General features: G+C 35.1%; 1 protein-coding gene across 3 annotated transcripts; it reads left to right on the top strand.

Annotated features, from left to right (window-relative positions):
* Positions 1–6,855: 6,855 nt before the first annotated feature.
* Positions 6,856–11,619, top strand: LOC107827117 (F-box/FBD/LRR-repeat protein At1g13570-like). Of its 3 annotated transcripts, none has more exons than XM_016654184.2 (4): positions 6,856–7,001; positions 9,851–10,697; positions 10,791–10,955; positions 11,057–11,619. In XM_016654184.2, exons 2-4 carry the CDS (start codon positions 9,873–9,875, stop codon positions 11,363–11,365), a joined length of 1,299 nt encoding a protein of 432 aa, XP_016509670.1. In that variant the 5' UTR covers positions 6,856–7,001; positions 9,851–9,872; the 3' UTR covers positions 11,366–11,619. The 3 variants fall into 3 exon arrangements, with proteins under 3 accessions (XP_016509670.1, XP_016509672.1, XP_016509671.1); XM_016654186.2 differs by lacking the exon at positions 6,856–7,001 and adding an exon at positions 7,021–7,284; XM_016654185.2 differs by lacking the exon at positions 6,856–7,001 and adding an exon at positions 7,291–9,619.
* Positions 11,620–18,143: the final 6,524 nt, after the last annotated feature.

The following is an 18,143-nucleotide window of genomic DNA, read 5'->3' as shown; positions in this document are numbered from 1 at the left end:
ATAAGTTTGCTACTGGATTTTATCTACTTGTTCAACTATGTAATTATTGTGGTTGATTGAAGGGTCCTCAATTGACTATGCCTATTTAGTATGTATTACTTGAAAAATGGTACATATTTAGGTAGTTGTTTAACAACATTACTCCTAACGTATATGAGGGGTCAATACGGAAGGTTTAAAGGTAGTATGGAATAACGAAACATTGATGTGAACTTAGTGAGCGGTAAACTAATGCTTGCTAGTGTAGTTTGGAAGAATACATCTAGTAAATTATTGTAGTTACTCGAAAGAGAATTACGACACCTAAAGTTCTTACGATCGGTAGAGAATATCTAGGCAAATTTATAGGAGACATAGCGGGGAGGATTCCGATAAGAGGCGAAATCGTAACCCTAGACCATTCCAATCTTGTCTACAACATTTTCTTGTTAGTAATAAAATTTACAGCCTTTTAATTACCTTAGTTTTAGTTAGTAAACACTCAACTCATTATTCAATATTTCTGAAAGTTGATTACTTGAATTCTTGCGAAACTAGCAGTTGTGATTTATAGGTTAATTCCTTGTGGGATTCGACTCCGGACTTATAAACCGGATTATATTTGCAACGACCGCTTAGTTATTTTCCTTACAAGCTTACAAGCTTTATTGTCCAACAAAGTCTTCTATTTCCTTACAGAGTCACTTACTTTTTTCCTCTGTCCCACATTATTTTGTACACTTTCCTTCTTGAAATTTAAATATTAAAATGACAGGTGAGCCCTCTACAGAAAAAGAAGTCAAACCATTTTTCTCTTCAATTTTGAATCCTTCCACTATTACTACTATTAAATTATAATGTAGTAATAATTACTCACAATGGTCTTATTCAGTTGAGATGTGGTTCATGGGACATGGATATGGGGATCACTTAGTCAAAATTGATACTAGTGAAAAGAACCCTAGAGTAAAGAGTTTAGCTACTCATAATTGTTTGTACAACTACAATACTAAAATTCATAACCAATAATAGAAATAAGAAGAAGAAAGTGAAAAACTCGTAGAAGAATTCTTCGCCTTGTTCCTTGTGTGTTTTTATCTCCTTCGGTCGATTCTTCACTCCTTCGGTCGAATCTTTTCCTAAAGTGAGTTTAAGGACTATTTATATGTGATAGAGTTTGCATGGGGCGAAATAATAGAAGCCCACTTCGGATTAGTCTTTTTGGGTTAACTCGTTCACTTTTTCTTTTCCTTCTAGGTCTCTCGTGCACTTCCATGCCTTTTTACCATAATCTGCTATTTTCTTTCAAGCTCCCCTCAGCTAGCTCGTTCACACTCTTGTGTGCACGGAGAGTGAACGAGCGAAGTTTTTCTTTTGTCTTTTGGTCCCGAAACAACTTCTTTTGCTCACCTTTCGTCCAACTTGCTCCTACACATAGGAATGCACGTAATGAGCATAATTCACTATAAAAACTCATGTAACCTCCCACATTCACACAAGTTATGAGACTAAAGTACACCCAAAAATATACATTTTTCACTGTTTATCAATAGTAATAAAGTATGACTTGAAATAAAGAAAGCTTTACTTTGGAAAAAGCTTATCAAAACTAAATCCTTATTTTACTCTTTTGCTTCAAACGAAAAATCCCCTCTCAAGTGACTCACCAAATCAAGACTCAACAGAATACTTTTCTTTTCCTCTCACCAAAATCATAAGATCTGGCCGGGAAATGAGACCACTAATAGAGTCGGGTTAGAGGGTAACAAAATCTGACCGAAAACTTCGCGGAGATTTTAGAGAATATGATGGGTAAGACCGTAATAAATCCTCACGTATATAAAATGAAAGTCAGATATTGCCGGAAAAATATGCCGGAGAAGTGGATGCCGGAAAAGGTGGTCGGAAAAATCCGCCGGAGTATTGACTATCGGAAAAAGCAACCGAAAAAAGTATTTAAGTCTCTACCGAGATCGTAGAGGCTCTGATACCATGTGAACTATGTAAGTGTATTTTACTTCTTACTTCAAAAGATAGATTACACCTAGAATATATACACAAAGCTAGAAACATAATTCAAAAGTGTATTCCTAAGATCATGGCTTTTACTCACAATCTTTGACCATACCATCAGACACAATCTAATATACAATCTAATATTGAAATACTCTCTAACAAGATTTAAGTCTTAACAGTATATTTTTGAAATAAAGAAAGAGATACTAAAGTACTGATTTAACCTATTTTGCAAAAGAATAAAAGTATTGGAAAATTGATCTCCTGATTTTCTAGCCTTTATTTCCCTGTAATATATCTCATGAAATTTTTTAGTAAACTTTATAATCATAATGGTTGTTAGGGTCCGGTACATTTTGCTAAATGATGTTACAATTGGGGTAATTTTTTAGAGTTTCTAGTTATTGTAAGGAAAAAAAAAACTTAGATATTTCTGACCAAAAAAAAAAAAGAGTTTTCTCTTCGTAACAAATTTTTGAAGCTAAACAAATACATCTAATTGGGTATGAACATAATTTGTAAGGTAAAATTAGAGTTCTATGTCTATAAACATACATATGAGAGTGGAATTATAAGAGTGTAGCAAAGTTGAGGTGTGTGCTTGTGCACACCCAAAATTGAAGGGCATATTTGTCACGCTCCGAACTCGAGGCGCGCGACCGGTGCTCAACCGAGTAAACTCGACCGAGCAAGTCTGTTAGATTTTCTTCTACCCAAACTCATACATGAATAAAGAGGAGATGCACTCTATTAATCAAACACGGGAGATTTTATTAACGACTCCCATTTCATTTTCATTAGCAATTTCATTCATAATTTCCAAAATATTATAAGTGTATAGATATAATGAAAAACATGTTTGCCAAATACCAATATTTTTAGTTTAATTCCCAAATCAAACACGACTCACAACCTGTCTACGGAGCCTCTAAGTACTACAGAAGAGTAGTCTGGAAGTGCCGGCAACAAGACCCCGACTATACCTCAAAACACAATGTACAACTCAAATGACATCAGGTCCGGAACAGAGTAGGACTCACCAAAACCTGCTGAATAGAGAGTAACAGCTAACGAGGACCAAAGCTACCCGCTGATGAACCACCTGCATCCATTGAAGATGCAGCGCCCCCGGCAAAAGGGACGTTAGTACATATGGAATAGTACTAGTATGTAAAGCTAATTGTACTCTTTCAAAATAGAATGTCAATGTAAGAAAGGGAAAATCATGGAAACAACAATCAACAATTAATGATATTCAAATGCCAAGTTAAAACATAATAATTTCCAAAATATAAAGATAACACTATGAAGTGATAATCAAAATATGATGATAATATTATTTTTAGTTGGGAGATCTTTATTACCGATATACCGCTGTTCACAATATCACTATTTACAATACCAATAACACCGTACTTTTAGCCCGGAGTCCGATTACGACCCAATCGGCTAGGCCGTATCATCCAAGATATCAACCACAATCACAATTTCAACTATAATTTCCAGCATAATCACCACCATGTGTGCGGCATGGCGTCCGATCATGACCCGATCGGCTAGGCCGTCTCACCACAATGTCGTATGGATCGACATCACCCTTTTCTAACAATCATCTCATCCTAAATAAGGAGAATAATATCATCACATCAATCTCATCCCAATTAAGGGGAATAATTTCATCACATCAATCTCATCCCCAATTAAGGGGAATAATTTCATCATATCAATACGGGGATTTACTCCTCAATCACTCCTATACCGACACGTATAGTTTCGGGGTTAGGTTGTTACCTACCCTTCCTCGATGACTAACGATACTCCCAAAAATATTTTTGATTTGCATACAAAGGAAACAACAATACAAATGCATTTACCTCATAACTTTTCATACCGTATATAGCCTCATTGGTACTTTCAACCACTTATAATATTATTATTTTATTGTCTCTCTTGGTCATACATATAATACTTCTTTCATGGCACAATGGCCGTATTTCATATTCCACATTTTCATTTCTTTTCTTTCGTGGATCATTATCATAAATATCAACAAATAGAATATTTCGGAAATCACAACTTTAAGTTCATTAGAAATAAAGAATTTAAGCATAATAGATTTCTTTCCAAGAAATAGAGTAAAATGATTGGCGATCGATGCGCAAGTTAAAATCATAAACAAGTAATTCACCATTTATTCTTGAAATACTTTTCCCAAAAAGGGAAATACACAATTTTCACTCACGAATATGTAAGAACGCAAAACACATTGAAAATACTCACAAAGTATAATATTAGTTAAAACAGCCATATATGGGCATGACTTGAGTACATAAGTTTTTAGGCAATTCTATTTTTGAAATAATTTTGGAACAGTTGAATCCAGGCCCATGTCATAACCTTTCTCACATCATTTCATATCCTTGGCACCATTGGCCACAAGTATAACTTTCATTATCGGCACGGTGGCCACACTTTACATGTTCAACCCACTTCTTTCACTTTCTAGCATCTTTATAGATTATCAACAACAAGACATTTAAATCAAGACTTTAGGTACACATATGAGCAATTAAGAGTTTTAAGTATATCGAGTTTTTCTCCCATAAATTGACATCATAACTTTCATTTGAAATGCGACTCAAAGCCATAACATTTTAATACACATGTCATTCTTGGACACATTCCCAAAGGATAATATAATATGATAATTGGAATACATTTTGAATACATACATCTTTTGACACTTTGCTTGCTCGGGATAATCGAATTTATTAGGAACAACTCGAAACATGAAAATTGGGAACTTGAACCAACCATACTTGAAACTTACGGGAACATCATGGAATTCATTTCTAAAAGAGTAGTTTAGCCAACATACCTCGATTGAGCTTTCGTTATAGTTGTTACAATGTTCCACTACCCATGGCAATGTCAATCTATAGAAATATGGTCAAATTGGACCATCATTAGGAAGGGGTTCATAGCATTCAGCTCACTTAGGCATTTTATCAAACACCTAGTAGGCATGAATTTTTATATCTATTAACTATATAATTAGTTCATCCAACTACTATCATTTACCAATAATTTATCCCATCATCATTCTTAAACGATTCAGAACTTCCAACATCACATACATGACCATCCATCTACACCCAACCAATAAACAATCCATCAAATAATCACCTTTTAATCTCTACAATGATTATGTATTTAAATTGGAAACTTATGGTTTTCAATCACTATACCATAAGTTTCAATACTTAATTCATACTCATATTCCTATAATATATCCATACATTTAAGTCTAAGGGTGTAGGATTACCTTTTGGAAGAAATCTTGCAAAACCTTCCTTTGAGTTCTTGAAGATCTATGTATTTTATGGAGGATTGAGTTAGTTTTAATGCGGAATTGATGGAATGAAATACCAAATTAGCAGGGATTACTCACCTTGAAGATGGGGGGAGGGGGAGGGGAGGGGAGTTGGGGGTCTTGAGAGAGTAGAGAGGAACTCCAAGAATCGGCCAAGAGGTGTGGGGGAAGTGAGCTACCGAAATGCTCTTTATAAAGGCTTCAGGCCTAGCTTGTCCATCCTCGTGCGTCGCGCGGACACAGATGAGCTCTCGTTCAAGTTCGCGTGATGGGTTAATACTTCGCTGTTTTGTTGAAATGGCTGGGGGTCATGGCTTTTTCAAACCCGCGCGGCACACTAGTTTAGACGAGCTCCCCAGTTGCATCCTTTCTATATTTCTTGTTTTCCAACTTACCCTCCTTCGATACCTTGCTATGATGTAGACCCCAATTCACTTTCAAACTTTCATATAAGTACGAAACCATGATTACACGATGTTTCCCTCATCCATAGCCATCTAGGGTACACAAGCGAAAAGTGGAGATCTCGAGGCGCGATATAACGTCTTAAACCCTTAGCAAAACTTTCTTTGTTCCACCTGCCTCATTTTAATAATTTGATCATAACTTCTTGTAGAAATATCCAAATGACAAATAGTTTGATGCTTTCGAAACAAGACTCGAAGGGCTATGCTTCAGGGACAAAATTCATGAAAAATATCCCTTTGCTATAAGAGTAATTCTCGCTTATAATAAGGTGTTATGCAAATTTAGACATCCTTTCCACTTAATGTATCCAACTTGTTCCACACAAATTCTTCCCACTCACAAACCTCCTTGATATGTTCCAACACACCTTAAACATATATTTTCATTTCAAAATGATGTGGTTCTATCCCATAGGTCTCCTTTAATACTCGAAACGTTATTCCCAAATACCGCTGGCGCACTTTAAAAATCTTAAATCATCAGAAAATTTTAACGGGACCTTACAATATTTGCCAACTGAGGCCAAGTTTGAAGATCTGTTTATGTATTATGCCAGTTTAAAACTAAATTAAAATAATATTGCTCTTTAGATGTCCCTCTTCTATACTTGTGGTTCCCATGTATTGCTTTTAATTTTATCTCCTAACTCTAGCTACTGATTAATGGTTGATATATAAAATGATAAAATTTGGCATCTTAGTCAAAATCTTGAATTTGGCACATTTGGTTTTGGCATCCAAAAAGAAATCTATAACAGCTATATAAGGGCCTAACTGTAGTTTTACCAAACTAAATAGGAGGCAATTGCAATTTATCCCTCTTAAACTTTAAATGTGTGGTACTCCCTCCGTTCTAATTTATGTGAATCTGTTTGACTGAACACAAAATTTTAAAAAAAATGAATACTTTTAGAATTTGTGATTCTAAACAATTCAAAAAGGGGCCAGCGTATTTGTATGATTATAAAAGCTCTCATTAATGATAGAATTATAAGTTTAAACAAAATTGTTTCCAAATTAAAAAATGGGTTATTGTTTTTGTAACGAAACAAAAATTAACCATTCTTTCATTTTCTTCAACACTCAACAACTCCAATGAAAAAACTGAATTAGCCGTCAATCAGAGAAGTAACTATAGGAGCGAGTACTTCACAATTCATCCTCAGGTTCTCATCTTCCTCTCTCTATTTCTCTCTTCTTCTTTTTTTCACTTACTGTTTGCTTCATTGTTAACACAACTCATGTGCTTTTATTATGTGTTTTGGTTCTGTAGAATTTTGAAATCAAGATTGTATTTTTATCATCTGGGTCTAATAAAATCAGCTGAAATTCAATTGGATTTTGCTTATAACTTGATGGAGGTTAACGTTGTCATTGATGTCAAGCTGGCAAGCGTAGGCAGTAGCATAATTTTTTGTACAAGCCGAGCCCTAGGGCTTTGCTCTAATGGTAAGATCCAACAGGTCATGTGTGGGTTTAAACATAATTACTGAGATAAAGTTGGAGTTCTATGGTAATATTTAAATTACAGCGGTAGTCTACGAGTCAGAAATGGGGAGCCTTCGAGTAACGGTAAAGTTATTCCGTGTGACCTATATGTCGTTTTAGCCGTGGAATCAGCCACTAATGCTTGCAGTAGGGTAGACTGCCCACATCACACCCCCTTGAGGCGCAGCCCTTCCCGGACCCTGCTTGTACGCATGCTTCGTGCAACGAACTACCCTTAGTCTACGAGTCGAATGAAGTCAAGTTTATGAAGATTTTTAATATTTTCTAGGTAAAATGTGTATCTTCATAATAAATCAAACATAATGAGAAATTTATTGATGAGTGTTGGATGAAAGCTGAAAGTAGGAAAATTGCTCTGAGGCAGTGTAGCCTCTTTAAAATGGCGATTTTTTTCAATTAAGGATAGGTTTGAAGATCGAGACGTGAATTATAAGTGGTGAACCCAAAGAGTTAAAGTCCAAAGTACTTTCTGAAGACTTCAAAACTACTAACAATGCCCAGTAGCGGAAGGCATGGCGCTGAAGAAAGTCTAATAATCTTAGGTCTAAGCTTGAAGTGCTTCTATGCCTTTTTAATTAATCATTTCTTTTCTCTCAAGATGAATTCTAGCCTGTGAGAATGCTTTTATCTTCTGTTAGTACTCTTTTTTCTTGGGTATGTGAATGTGTTCTAATTTCAAAGTGTTTGCTGCAGCTACCAGGTTCTGTATTTTGTAGAGATGAACTTAGTATTGTTTAATATGACAGAAATCTTTATTTTCTTTTGTGGTTATACTTGCCAAGTAAGCTCTGGATTGTGCTAATTTGATAATAAAGCTGTACTAAGCTTATTTAGCTATTCAGATTTTAGTAGTAAAACTATGAGTTCAAATTCTTAGCATTGATGGTGTAAAAAATATTAATGCAATCATGTCACTTAAAAGGTAATCGTGAGTTAGTTGAAACTATCATGTCACTAAAAGGTAATCGCGAGACAAATCCAGTAACATCCAGAAGATGAAGATGAAATGTCTAGCTCTTTTCTATTTTTGGTGTAAAGGAAAGTTTTTGGAGGATCATGAATCCATTTTTGATGTGCTAGATTCCATGTGAGAAGACCAATGATTATAAGTGTTCTAATTTTCTTTTTGGGCACTCATTTTATAATTATGGGTGACTTCACAAAGTTAGTGAAGTCTATATATTAATATACAAATATGTTACCTTCTCAAAAAAAAAAAAAAAGGTAATCGCGAGTTAATTGGAACTATCTCATTTTGATTTAAAGGATTTGGAGTAGGCTGAAGCATTCAATTTAGAGAAAAATTCATTACGGCATTGTAGTTAGACAAGAGTAAGATCAGTAAGTTCTAAAAACTTTCTTGATGATAACGTGTGCACACAATTGGTCTACACAGCTAGAAAATACGTGCGATGTAAGCATTTTAAAATTGTGTGACCCAAATCCATGTACAAGTTAAATCGACAATATTTGATACCTCTTGTACAAAATCCTATGTCTTGTACTCCTAGGATTGAAGGCTGAAGTGATTATCCATCAGCAAAGTTCTCTTTTTATTTTCACTTTCATTTTCATTTAATAAAAATAATAAGAATCGGCACCCAAGGGTGTGGCCTAGTGGTCAATGAAGTGGGTGAGAACCATGAGGTCTCAGGTTCAAATCCCAACGGAGTCAAATACTAGTTGATTTCTTCCCATCTATCCAAGCCTTGGTGGATCGAGGTACTTGGTACCTGTTGCTGGTGGGAGGTGGCAGGTACCCCGTGGAATTAGTCGAGGTGCGCGCAAGCTAGCCCGGACACCACGGTTATAAAAAAAAATTAAAATAATAATAATCGGCTAAATTCTATTTTAAAGGTTCCTTCACCATTACTTTTAGGATTTAAGTAATATATACTAATAGCGTAAAATTTTACATTATCGATGAATTTTAACATGTGATAGTTGGTTGATTACCGATTGACACTTGTTAAGATATTGACATATAATTAACTAATAAGACTTGATTGTGTAAATATAACCTGGTACATGTTCAAGAATCTAAGCTTATTCAAGTGCTAAAATGGTATTACTTCCATCTCAATTTAACAATATAGTACGGCGCAATTATCAAGGTTTAATGCTAATTGTCATTCTTTGGGGGGGGGGAGGATGGGCGATTAAAACGTTCTTTTATAATTATGAAAACTCGAGATGGGACGTAGAGTGATGAGCCCAAAGTGCAAGGAGTGCCCAAAATAAAGGCTATTTCCATCTTCTTCAATCTTAGGTCTTGGTAAGCTTAATATCTGATTCTCGTCATTGTTTTTTCTCTTCATTTTTGTAATCATTAATTCATTCTCTTCGTACGATGCTAGTTTTCAAAACAAAGGCTCTATCCTCTTTTTCGAAACACGCTATCTGTTCTTCTTACAGTTGTGGGCATGTTTATTTTACAATGTGAACATTAGTTCTATCCAAATAGTTTGGTGATCTTCATCTTTGTACTCTTGTTTATTTTGTGCAGGTTCTTATTGGCGAATATTTATATGATGCCTCCTAAGGGCAAAAAGCAATATCACTGTCAAACTTTAACTCTCGATATGCTTAGCAGCCTCCCTGAGAATGTAATTGATGATATTCTTGTGCGTTTGCCTTTACGAGATGTTGTGAGGACTAGCATCTTATCAAAGAAATGGAGGTATAACTGGTGCAGACTTCCAGAATTGGCGCTTGATCAAACACTCTGGATAACCAAAAAGGATTTAATGTACTTTACACATAAATTTACAAAGATTGTCAACCACATTATGAGATTTCATGATGGACCAATCACAAAGTTCACCCTCTTCATTCCTTATTTGGAAAGATCTCCTAATATTGACAAATTGATACGTTTCCTCCGTAGAAATGGCATTCGGCATCTTGTTCTTAGACTTCCAATCAGGGGTAACCCGTACGAATTGCCGCCTTCATTTTTCACGTGTTTCGAGTTGAGGCATTTGACTCTCCAAAATTGTTCAGTACAACCTCCACCAGCCTGCAGAGGATTTGATAGGCTAATTAGCCTGGAATTACGTGATGTTACAATTTCTTCCAAGTTGCTTGAAAGTTTAATCTCTCATTGCTTGTTGCTTGAGCAATTAGTGCTGCAGATCTCAAGTGCGTTAAGCGATGTCATTGGAATTAATGCTCCCATGCTGAGATCTTTTGACTTCACAGGCAGTATGAGTTCTATCTGTTTAAAACGTAGCCCTCTTCTGGCAAAACTTTCACTTATGCATAGGGAATATTATGTGGCGGCACGAAAAAGTAATATTGCCGAGTTTTTTGAGTCCTTTTCTGCTCTAGAATACCTCCACTTAAATGACATGGTAAATGTTGCTTCATGGCTTCATTGTAATACAGTTTCAATGATTGAACATCTTTTGGGCTATGGGTGATCCTGATTTTTGCCTCTTTCTAAGTCCTTTGTTGCAGGAGCAGGTGAAATACCAACAAGGCTTTCGTTTAATCTTAACTGTGTCAAACATCTTCGCATATCTAGTATTTTTCTGGGTTGCTGGGATGAGGTTGCATGCGCTCTTTGTCTGATAAAAAGCTTTCCATATTTACAATATATGGAAATTAAGGTTCTCTTGGCTTTCGCTTTTTGTGTAGTGGCTTTCTAATTTTGATACTCCTTATTTCATCTATAAGCTTAGGGAGTTGAGTTTTTGTTAATCTTTCTTAGGTGGAGCGCGATGACAATGATATACCAGCTCTAGAATGTCTTGACGTGGAACGTTTCTCAGATGTGTCATTTAATCACCTCAGGGAAGTTAAGCTAATACAAACTAATGGCACAATCCCTGAGATGCAGCTTATGAAGCTTTTGTTGGCCGTGTCTCCCGGGCTGGAGAGAATGCTAATCGAGCCATGTCTAGTTGAAGATTCTGCAGCTGTCAGATTACTCGCTGAGCTAACAAAATTTCAGCGGGCATCACCTGAAGCAGAAGTTGTCTATAACTTGGATAAGCATCCATATAACCGTCCTGTTTGATACCCACGGTGTGGGATTATACTGGGTATGTTGTTGTTGTATAACCATCCTGTTTGATCTTCACGTCTCTTTAATCAGATCATGATCTTTTGCGAAAGTGTTTTGGAAGTTGAAGTGAATAGATAGAAACGAATGTTGATGCTATAGTATAACTCTGTGTTTTGCCTAATTGCCATAAGATTGAGAGAAGTAGGAACATCAGTTCGGGGATGTAAATGAATGTGGATATATGGTTTCTTTTGACTTTGTGATTACAGTGCATGGCTTTTTACTTTACTTAGGTTACAAAAATTAGTTACCTATTTGATTTCTACTGTGAATCAAGTAATTCTTAAGATACATAAGGTAATGTTGATCTTCCCATCTAAAATTTGGTCTTCTCATTCTTAATCAAGTACGAACTTGTTATTCAAGGTGTTATGTTTTGACTGCCAAATACATTTGTATATTACTAAAAGAACTAGTACAACAGTTAATTTAATAATTTTTTTAATTATATGTGAAATAAACAATTGTAGTAAAGTTGAAATTGTAACAAAGGTATCCTACTTGCATTTGTAAAAGTAAAGCTCATAGAAATACATCTTGACACGATTTCTGGTACTCTATAATCTTGCACTATTAAATTCAAATAATTTCGCACTTTTTTGTGGGGGCTACAAAAGGAAAAGTTGGCATTGCAATCGCCTGTTTGACCATAAAAAATATTCTTTTTTTTTTTTGAAATTATTTTTATTTATTTTCGAAATTAGTGTTTGGTCATGAAATTTTCGATTTGGTGAATTTTGAAATTTTTCAAAAATTTAAAAAATTCTAAAAAATTAATTTTCAAAATTTTCACTTCAGATTACTCACAAAAAAAATTCAAAAACAGCCCAAAATTATATTCATGTCCAAACGCAATTCTAATTTTTAAATACCATTTTCACTTGAAATTGTTATTCATTTTTTTCCGAAATTTTACAATTTATATGTCCAAACGCCTACTTAGGAATTAGTAATAAAAAGATTAATAAAAGAATAATCCATTCACGCGTCATAAATATCTCTTACAAGGAATATATTGGATCAAGTGCACTCTAGTTAAATGGGGCAAATTATCATAGACTGATCAGAAAAATTGTATAATGATTACTTATTATAGGTGAAATATTTTAGGAAAAATGAAATTGTATAACCGCCGTAAAAATAATACCCGAAAAAATATATAAAACTTGTATATTTTTTGTATATATATACATTTTATATGTCATATACAAAAATTATACAAATTTTATACACTTTTTCGGCTATCAAATGTAAATAGTTTCTGGCGTGGGCTAAAAGTAATAATACCCCAATCTTTTTTATCTTCCTCCGCCGTGATGATCCCAAAGCGATGCTATGTCTTCAATTATTTGATTGTATAGATCTACTTCGGTAAATTTGTTGAATAAATCATGACATAATCACTAAGCTTCCGCTATGCGCGGAGTCCGGAGAAGGGCCGAACCATAATGACTATTGTACGCATAATCCCACTAGTGGGGTTTGTGTGAGTTATTGTGTACACAGACCTTACTCCTACCCTGGGATAGGGAGACTGCTTCCGATAGACCCTCGGCTCCCTCCAAGAAACTCCTCACCTTGCTCTTGGGGTGACTCGAACTCGCAATCTCTTGGTTGGAAGTGGAGGGTGCTCACCACTAGAAAAACCCACTCTTGTCATTGTTGAACATATTTCATTGTTGAACATATTTGTAATTAAAACTAATATGTTCTTTTTAATTGTTAGGAACATCTTTATACTTTGAAGACAGTTTTATTCCTTTTAAAAAGATATTTCCCTTCGTTTGTTTGTTTTAGGTATGCCGACATCTTCAATTAGAAACGTGTGAGGACAATTATTTTAGAGGGAAAAACCAAAGAGTTAAAAATAATAAAAAGCTCTAAATACTTAATAAAGGCTTGAACTGTTAAAATAGTGGCCAACAGCTGAAATATTGAAGACAACCCAGAGAGAAAGCCTAACTCCTCCTTGTAAAGTAGGATTAACATTATTTTTAACTATTTCTAATTATTTCATGCGCTGTGTTATTGCAGTTGGCGTTCTATAATGTAATTCACTTCATTATGTTAAATATGACATGATTATTCAGTTTCCGTTGTGTTTATAACTTTGCCACTCATGCTTACTGAGATTATTTACGCTATTCCAATTTTAGCTAGTGTTAAGTTTATGCGAAAAGCTATTAAGCTTATTTTGATGTTGATGGTAAAGTTGTTTCTGTGTGATCTATAGGTGATGAGTTCGAGTCGTGGAAATAGCCACTAATGCTTGCATTAGGTTAGGCTATCTATATCATATCCTTGGGGTGCGGCCCTTCCCGAATCCTGTGTGAACGCGGCTTGCCCTTTAGTTTGATGTCAAGTTTAGCCTAATCTGTGAAATAGTTAATCTTATAACTACTTTATTACCTTGCTTTAACAAAACACCATTATCTTATTCAAAAAGAACCGCTAATTTTCCAAGTTAAAGTTACCAATTATTGGACTTGTTTTATTTTTCCTTTCTTGTGTAAAGCTTGGTAGAAGCAAAAAGGGTTATAGTCCTTTGTTATCATAAAGTATTTGTGGATGGTATCCTTGCTGTAGAGAATGCAATTCTTTGATAGTAAGAGGAGATTTATGAATGATTTCAATGAGAACAGACCCCTTCTGTTGTGTTTAATTATAATTGACACACAATGTTAGGGTTATGTACCTACTAGTTTGATGTCAAATATAGCCTAAATTGTGAAACTACTAATTTTCTTAGTTAAATTGACCTATTATTGGACCTTTTATCTCTCCTTTTTGTTTGGCTATCAATGTCAGTTTGATAAGCTTGTTAGAACCAAAACTTAATGCGGTTCTTGGTCCTATTTTTGATATTAAGCGAAGATTTTATGAATGATTAACACACCCTTTCTTTTCATCTTACAGTTATGACATGTTAATTTGACTATCTCATCTGCACTTGTGTCCAGATATTTTGGAGATCTTACTCATCTTTGTATTATTGTTCATTTTCTACAGGTACTGTTATACAACGCCTCCTAAGGGCAAAAAGCATTGTTCTTTCGGGAGAATGTAATTGATGCCATTTTGATGTGTTTGCCTTTTAAAGATGCTGTGAGGACGAGCATCTTATCAAATATATGGAGATATAAATGGCGCAGACTTCCAGAGTTGATGATTGATCAAACTGTTTGGACAACTAAAAATAATGGAATGTTCTGTCCAAGTAAAATTTCCATTATTATCTACCACATTTTGATGCTTCATGTAGGGCCAATTACAAAGTTTATCCTCTACATTACTAGTTCGCGTAGTTATCTTGAGATTGATGACTTGATATATTTTCTCTCTAGAAATGGCATTCAGCATCTTGTTCTTACACTTCCATTCTGTCGTAACCCATACAAATTGCCTGTATCATTTTTTCAAATGCTTGCAGTTGAGTCATCTGACTCTCTAGAATTGTTTAATACTTCCTCCATCAAACTTCAAAGGATTTGACAGGTTAATTATCCTGGAATTACGCAACGTCACAATTTCTTCCATATTTCTTGAAAGTTTAATTTCCGATTGTCTGTTGCTCGAATAGTTGGTGCTGCGAATCTCAGAACATTTGAACGTTATTGAAATTAAAGCTCCCAAGTTGAAATCCTTTGACTTCACAGGCAGTATAAGATTTCTTACGTTAAAAGATGTCCCTCGTCTTGCAAAACTTTCACTTGCAGATACAAGAGATGATGAGAAAGAAGGAATATGTGATATTGCCAAGTTTTTTGAGTCTTTTTCGGCTCTTGAGTATCTCCACTTGGGTAATGGTAGTATCGAGGTAAATCTGTGTTGGGAAAAATAATAATTCCGTACAAAAATAATATCTACGGAAAATAATAATAACACAAGAGAGTAACAACGACACCAACTCTTTTAATTGGGCAAAATACATTACCCGAGCGGAGCAATATAACCACTATAATATTACAACTTAGTAGTGTCAAGAGACAACTACAAGTTTGAAAGAAATAACACTCTTGATTTAAAAATACTTCACTACAATATTACTCGCACTCACTATTTATCTCACAGACTACAATATGTGGATTACTCTTTCTAACTTCTATTACTTCTCTCTTATTTTGGTGTAATTGAAATAAAGAATGTAGGCCTCTTTTTACAGTAAGAAATGTCATCAAACTACTACAAAAAAGATGGCTTGTTGTTGATTTAGCCCTATAATATTTCAACAAAGTTAGACACCTCCCATTTTCTTCAATAAAGTTATCAACAAAGTTAGGCACCTCTCATCCCATTTTTCTTCATTTCTTTTTTATTTTTCTTTAATATGAGCCCCACAAATTTCTCCCTTAATTTTGAATTTTCTTTTTCATTCTAAGACTTATCTCAATCTCTGAAAATCCTTAAACTTAAGAGGCTTTGTAAAAACATCTACAGCCTCATCACGAAACTTCACATATTTGAGCTTGCCTTTCTTCTTGGCAATGCATTGCCTTTACTTATAGCCTTTAGCCACAAGTCGTTCCTTGTATCCCCATTTAACCCCAATTGCACGATGACCCTTGAGAAGAATTATTAACTCCCAAGTGTTGTTCTTATCTATTGACTCGATCCCTTCCTCCATGGCTTGTCTTCACCTTTTGTCTGTAACAACTTCATCAAAGTTTATTGGTTCACTATCATCAAAGAGACAATATAAAAAATCAAAATTAGTAACTTCTTGTGTGCCATCATAGAGCTCTTGAATGCTCCTTGTCTTTTGCGGCTGTTCATTTGAACTTTCTTGAGAAGAGGGAGATGCAACATTGGTTGGAGAAGGACGTGGAGTTATATCCTGCACAAGTTTCACGGTCTCTGGTTCTTCTTCATCGCCAAAGTATGGAAGAAAATCATAAGAAGTTTCTTCCTGAGCTTCCCAGTTCCATGCCAATTCTTCATCAAATTCAACATCGCGACTTACCACCACCTTGCTGCTGCTTGGGTTGTATAACTTGTAGCCTTTTGAACTCGTATCATAGCCAACAAACACATGCTTGACACTTCGATTGTCAAGCTTCGCTCTCCCTTGATGTGGCACATGAGCATATGCTATGCTCCCAAAGACTTTCAAGTGCTTGACACTTGGTTTTCTTCCACTCCATGCTTCTTGAGGGGTTTGTTCTCTAACATTTCTTGTTGGAGACCTGTTGTTCAAATAAACTGCACAAGAAACAGCTTCGGCCCAAAATTCCTTGGCATACTTTTAGCTTTCAACATATATCTAACCATATTAAGGATCGTTCGAGTCTTTCTCTTTGCAACTCCATTTTGTTGGGGTGAATAAGGTATTGTTAGAGGACGATAAATTTCATGAGACTAACAGAAGTCATTATATTCTTTTGAAGTAAATTCGCCTCCTCTATCGTACCTTAAAACTTTTATTTTACAGCCACTTTCTTTTTTCACAAGTACTTTAAAAATTTTAAAAGCAGCAAAAACTTCAGATTTTTGGTTCAAGAAATAAACCCAAGTCTTTTTACCAAAGTCATCAATAAAAAGTAGAAAGTATTTACTTTTACCAAAGGAAGGTGGATTGATTGGTCCACACACACCGATGTGAACAAGTTGAAGTGGCATGGTTGCTCTTGACATGGACTCCTTCGAAAAACTCCTCCTTCTATATTTTTCAAGAAGACAAGCTTCACACAATTGATTGATCTCCACAAACTTCTCTTTGTATCCACACATATGATTTCTTGCTCCATTGTCCAAATACCACGAGCTGCAATCATCCTTGTCTTCTTCCTTGAGTGCGATCAACAGCGTTGACTCAACTTCTTCTTTCTTGTCGTCAACAAAGTTAGCTTTGGGAAGAAAGCCAAGTGTCAAGCACTTGAGAATCTTTGGAAGCATAGCCTATGCTCATATGCCACATTAAGGGAGAGCGAAACTTGACGATCGAAGTGTTAAGTGGCTAAGGGTTACAAGCAAAGGCAATGCATTGCCAAGAAGGAAGTCGAGCTCAAATATGTTAAGTCTCATGACCAGGCTGCAGATAACTTCACAAAGCCTCTCAAGTTCGAAGATTTTCAGAGGTTGCGATCAAGACTTGGAATGACCAAGAAAATTCAAAATTAAGGGGGAGATTTGTAGGACCCGTAAAGGAAATAATGAAAGGATTGAAAAGGTTGCAGAGTGGGCAGCTGGACAAATTTGGCAAGTTGGGCGGCTGTTGAATGAGCAAATTTGATTGGCTGAGAGATTGGCAATTTTGCCTATAAATAGAGATGCTTCCCTCTATGTTTAACACACCAAAAACAAAGAGAAGCTAAGTAGAAAGCAAAGCAGTGAGAGTAATCCACAGATTGTTGTCTGTGAGATAAATAGTGAGTGGTAGTATTATTGCAGTGAGGTATTTTAAAATAAAGAGTGTTATTTCTTTTAAAATTGTAGTAGTCTCTTGACACTACTAAGTTGTAATATTATAGTGGTAATATTGCTCCGCTCGAGTATTGTATTTTACCTCGTTAAAAAATTTGGTGTTATTATTATTTTTCGTGAATATTATTCCTAGGCGGGATATATTTATTTTCCCAACATCTTTCACATCCATTATAGTCCATTCACATATTTATTTAAACCTCTTGCCAAGAAAAAAGAAGAAATTTTCAAATACAAAAATATATATTGAGAATAAGCAAAGAGAAAAAAGTAGAAAGAGAGATAGAAGAGTAACAAACAGGAATTGGAA

The sequence above is a fragment of the Nicotiana tabacum genome, chromosome 24 (assembly GCF_000715075.1).
Source record: "Nicotiana tabacum cultivar K326 chromosome 24, ASM71507v2, whole genome shotgun sequence".
NCBI lineage: Eukaryota > Viridiplantae > Streptophyta > Magnoliopsida > Solanales > Solanaceae > Nicotiana > Nicotiana tabacum.
This window is presented reverse-complemented; position numbering and strand designations above follow the sequence as displayed.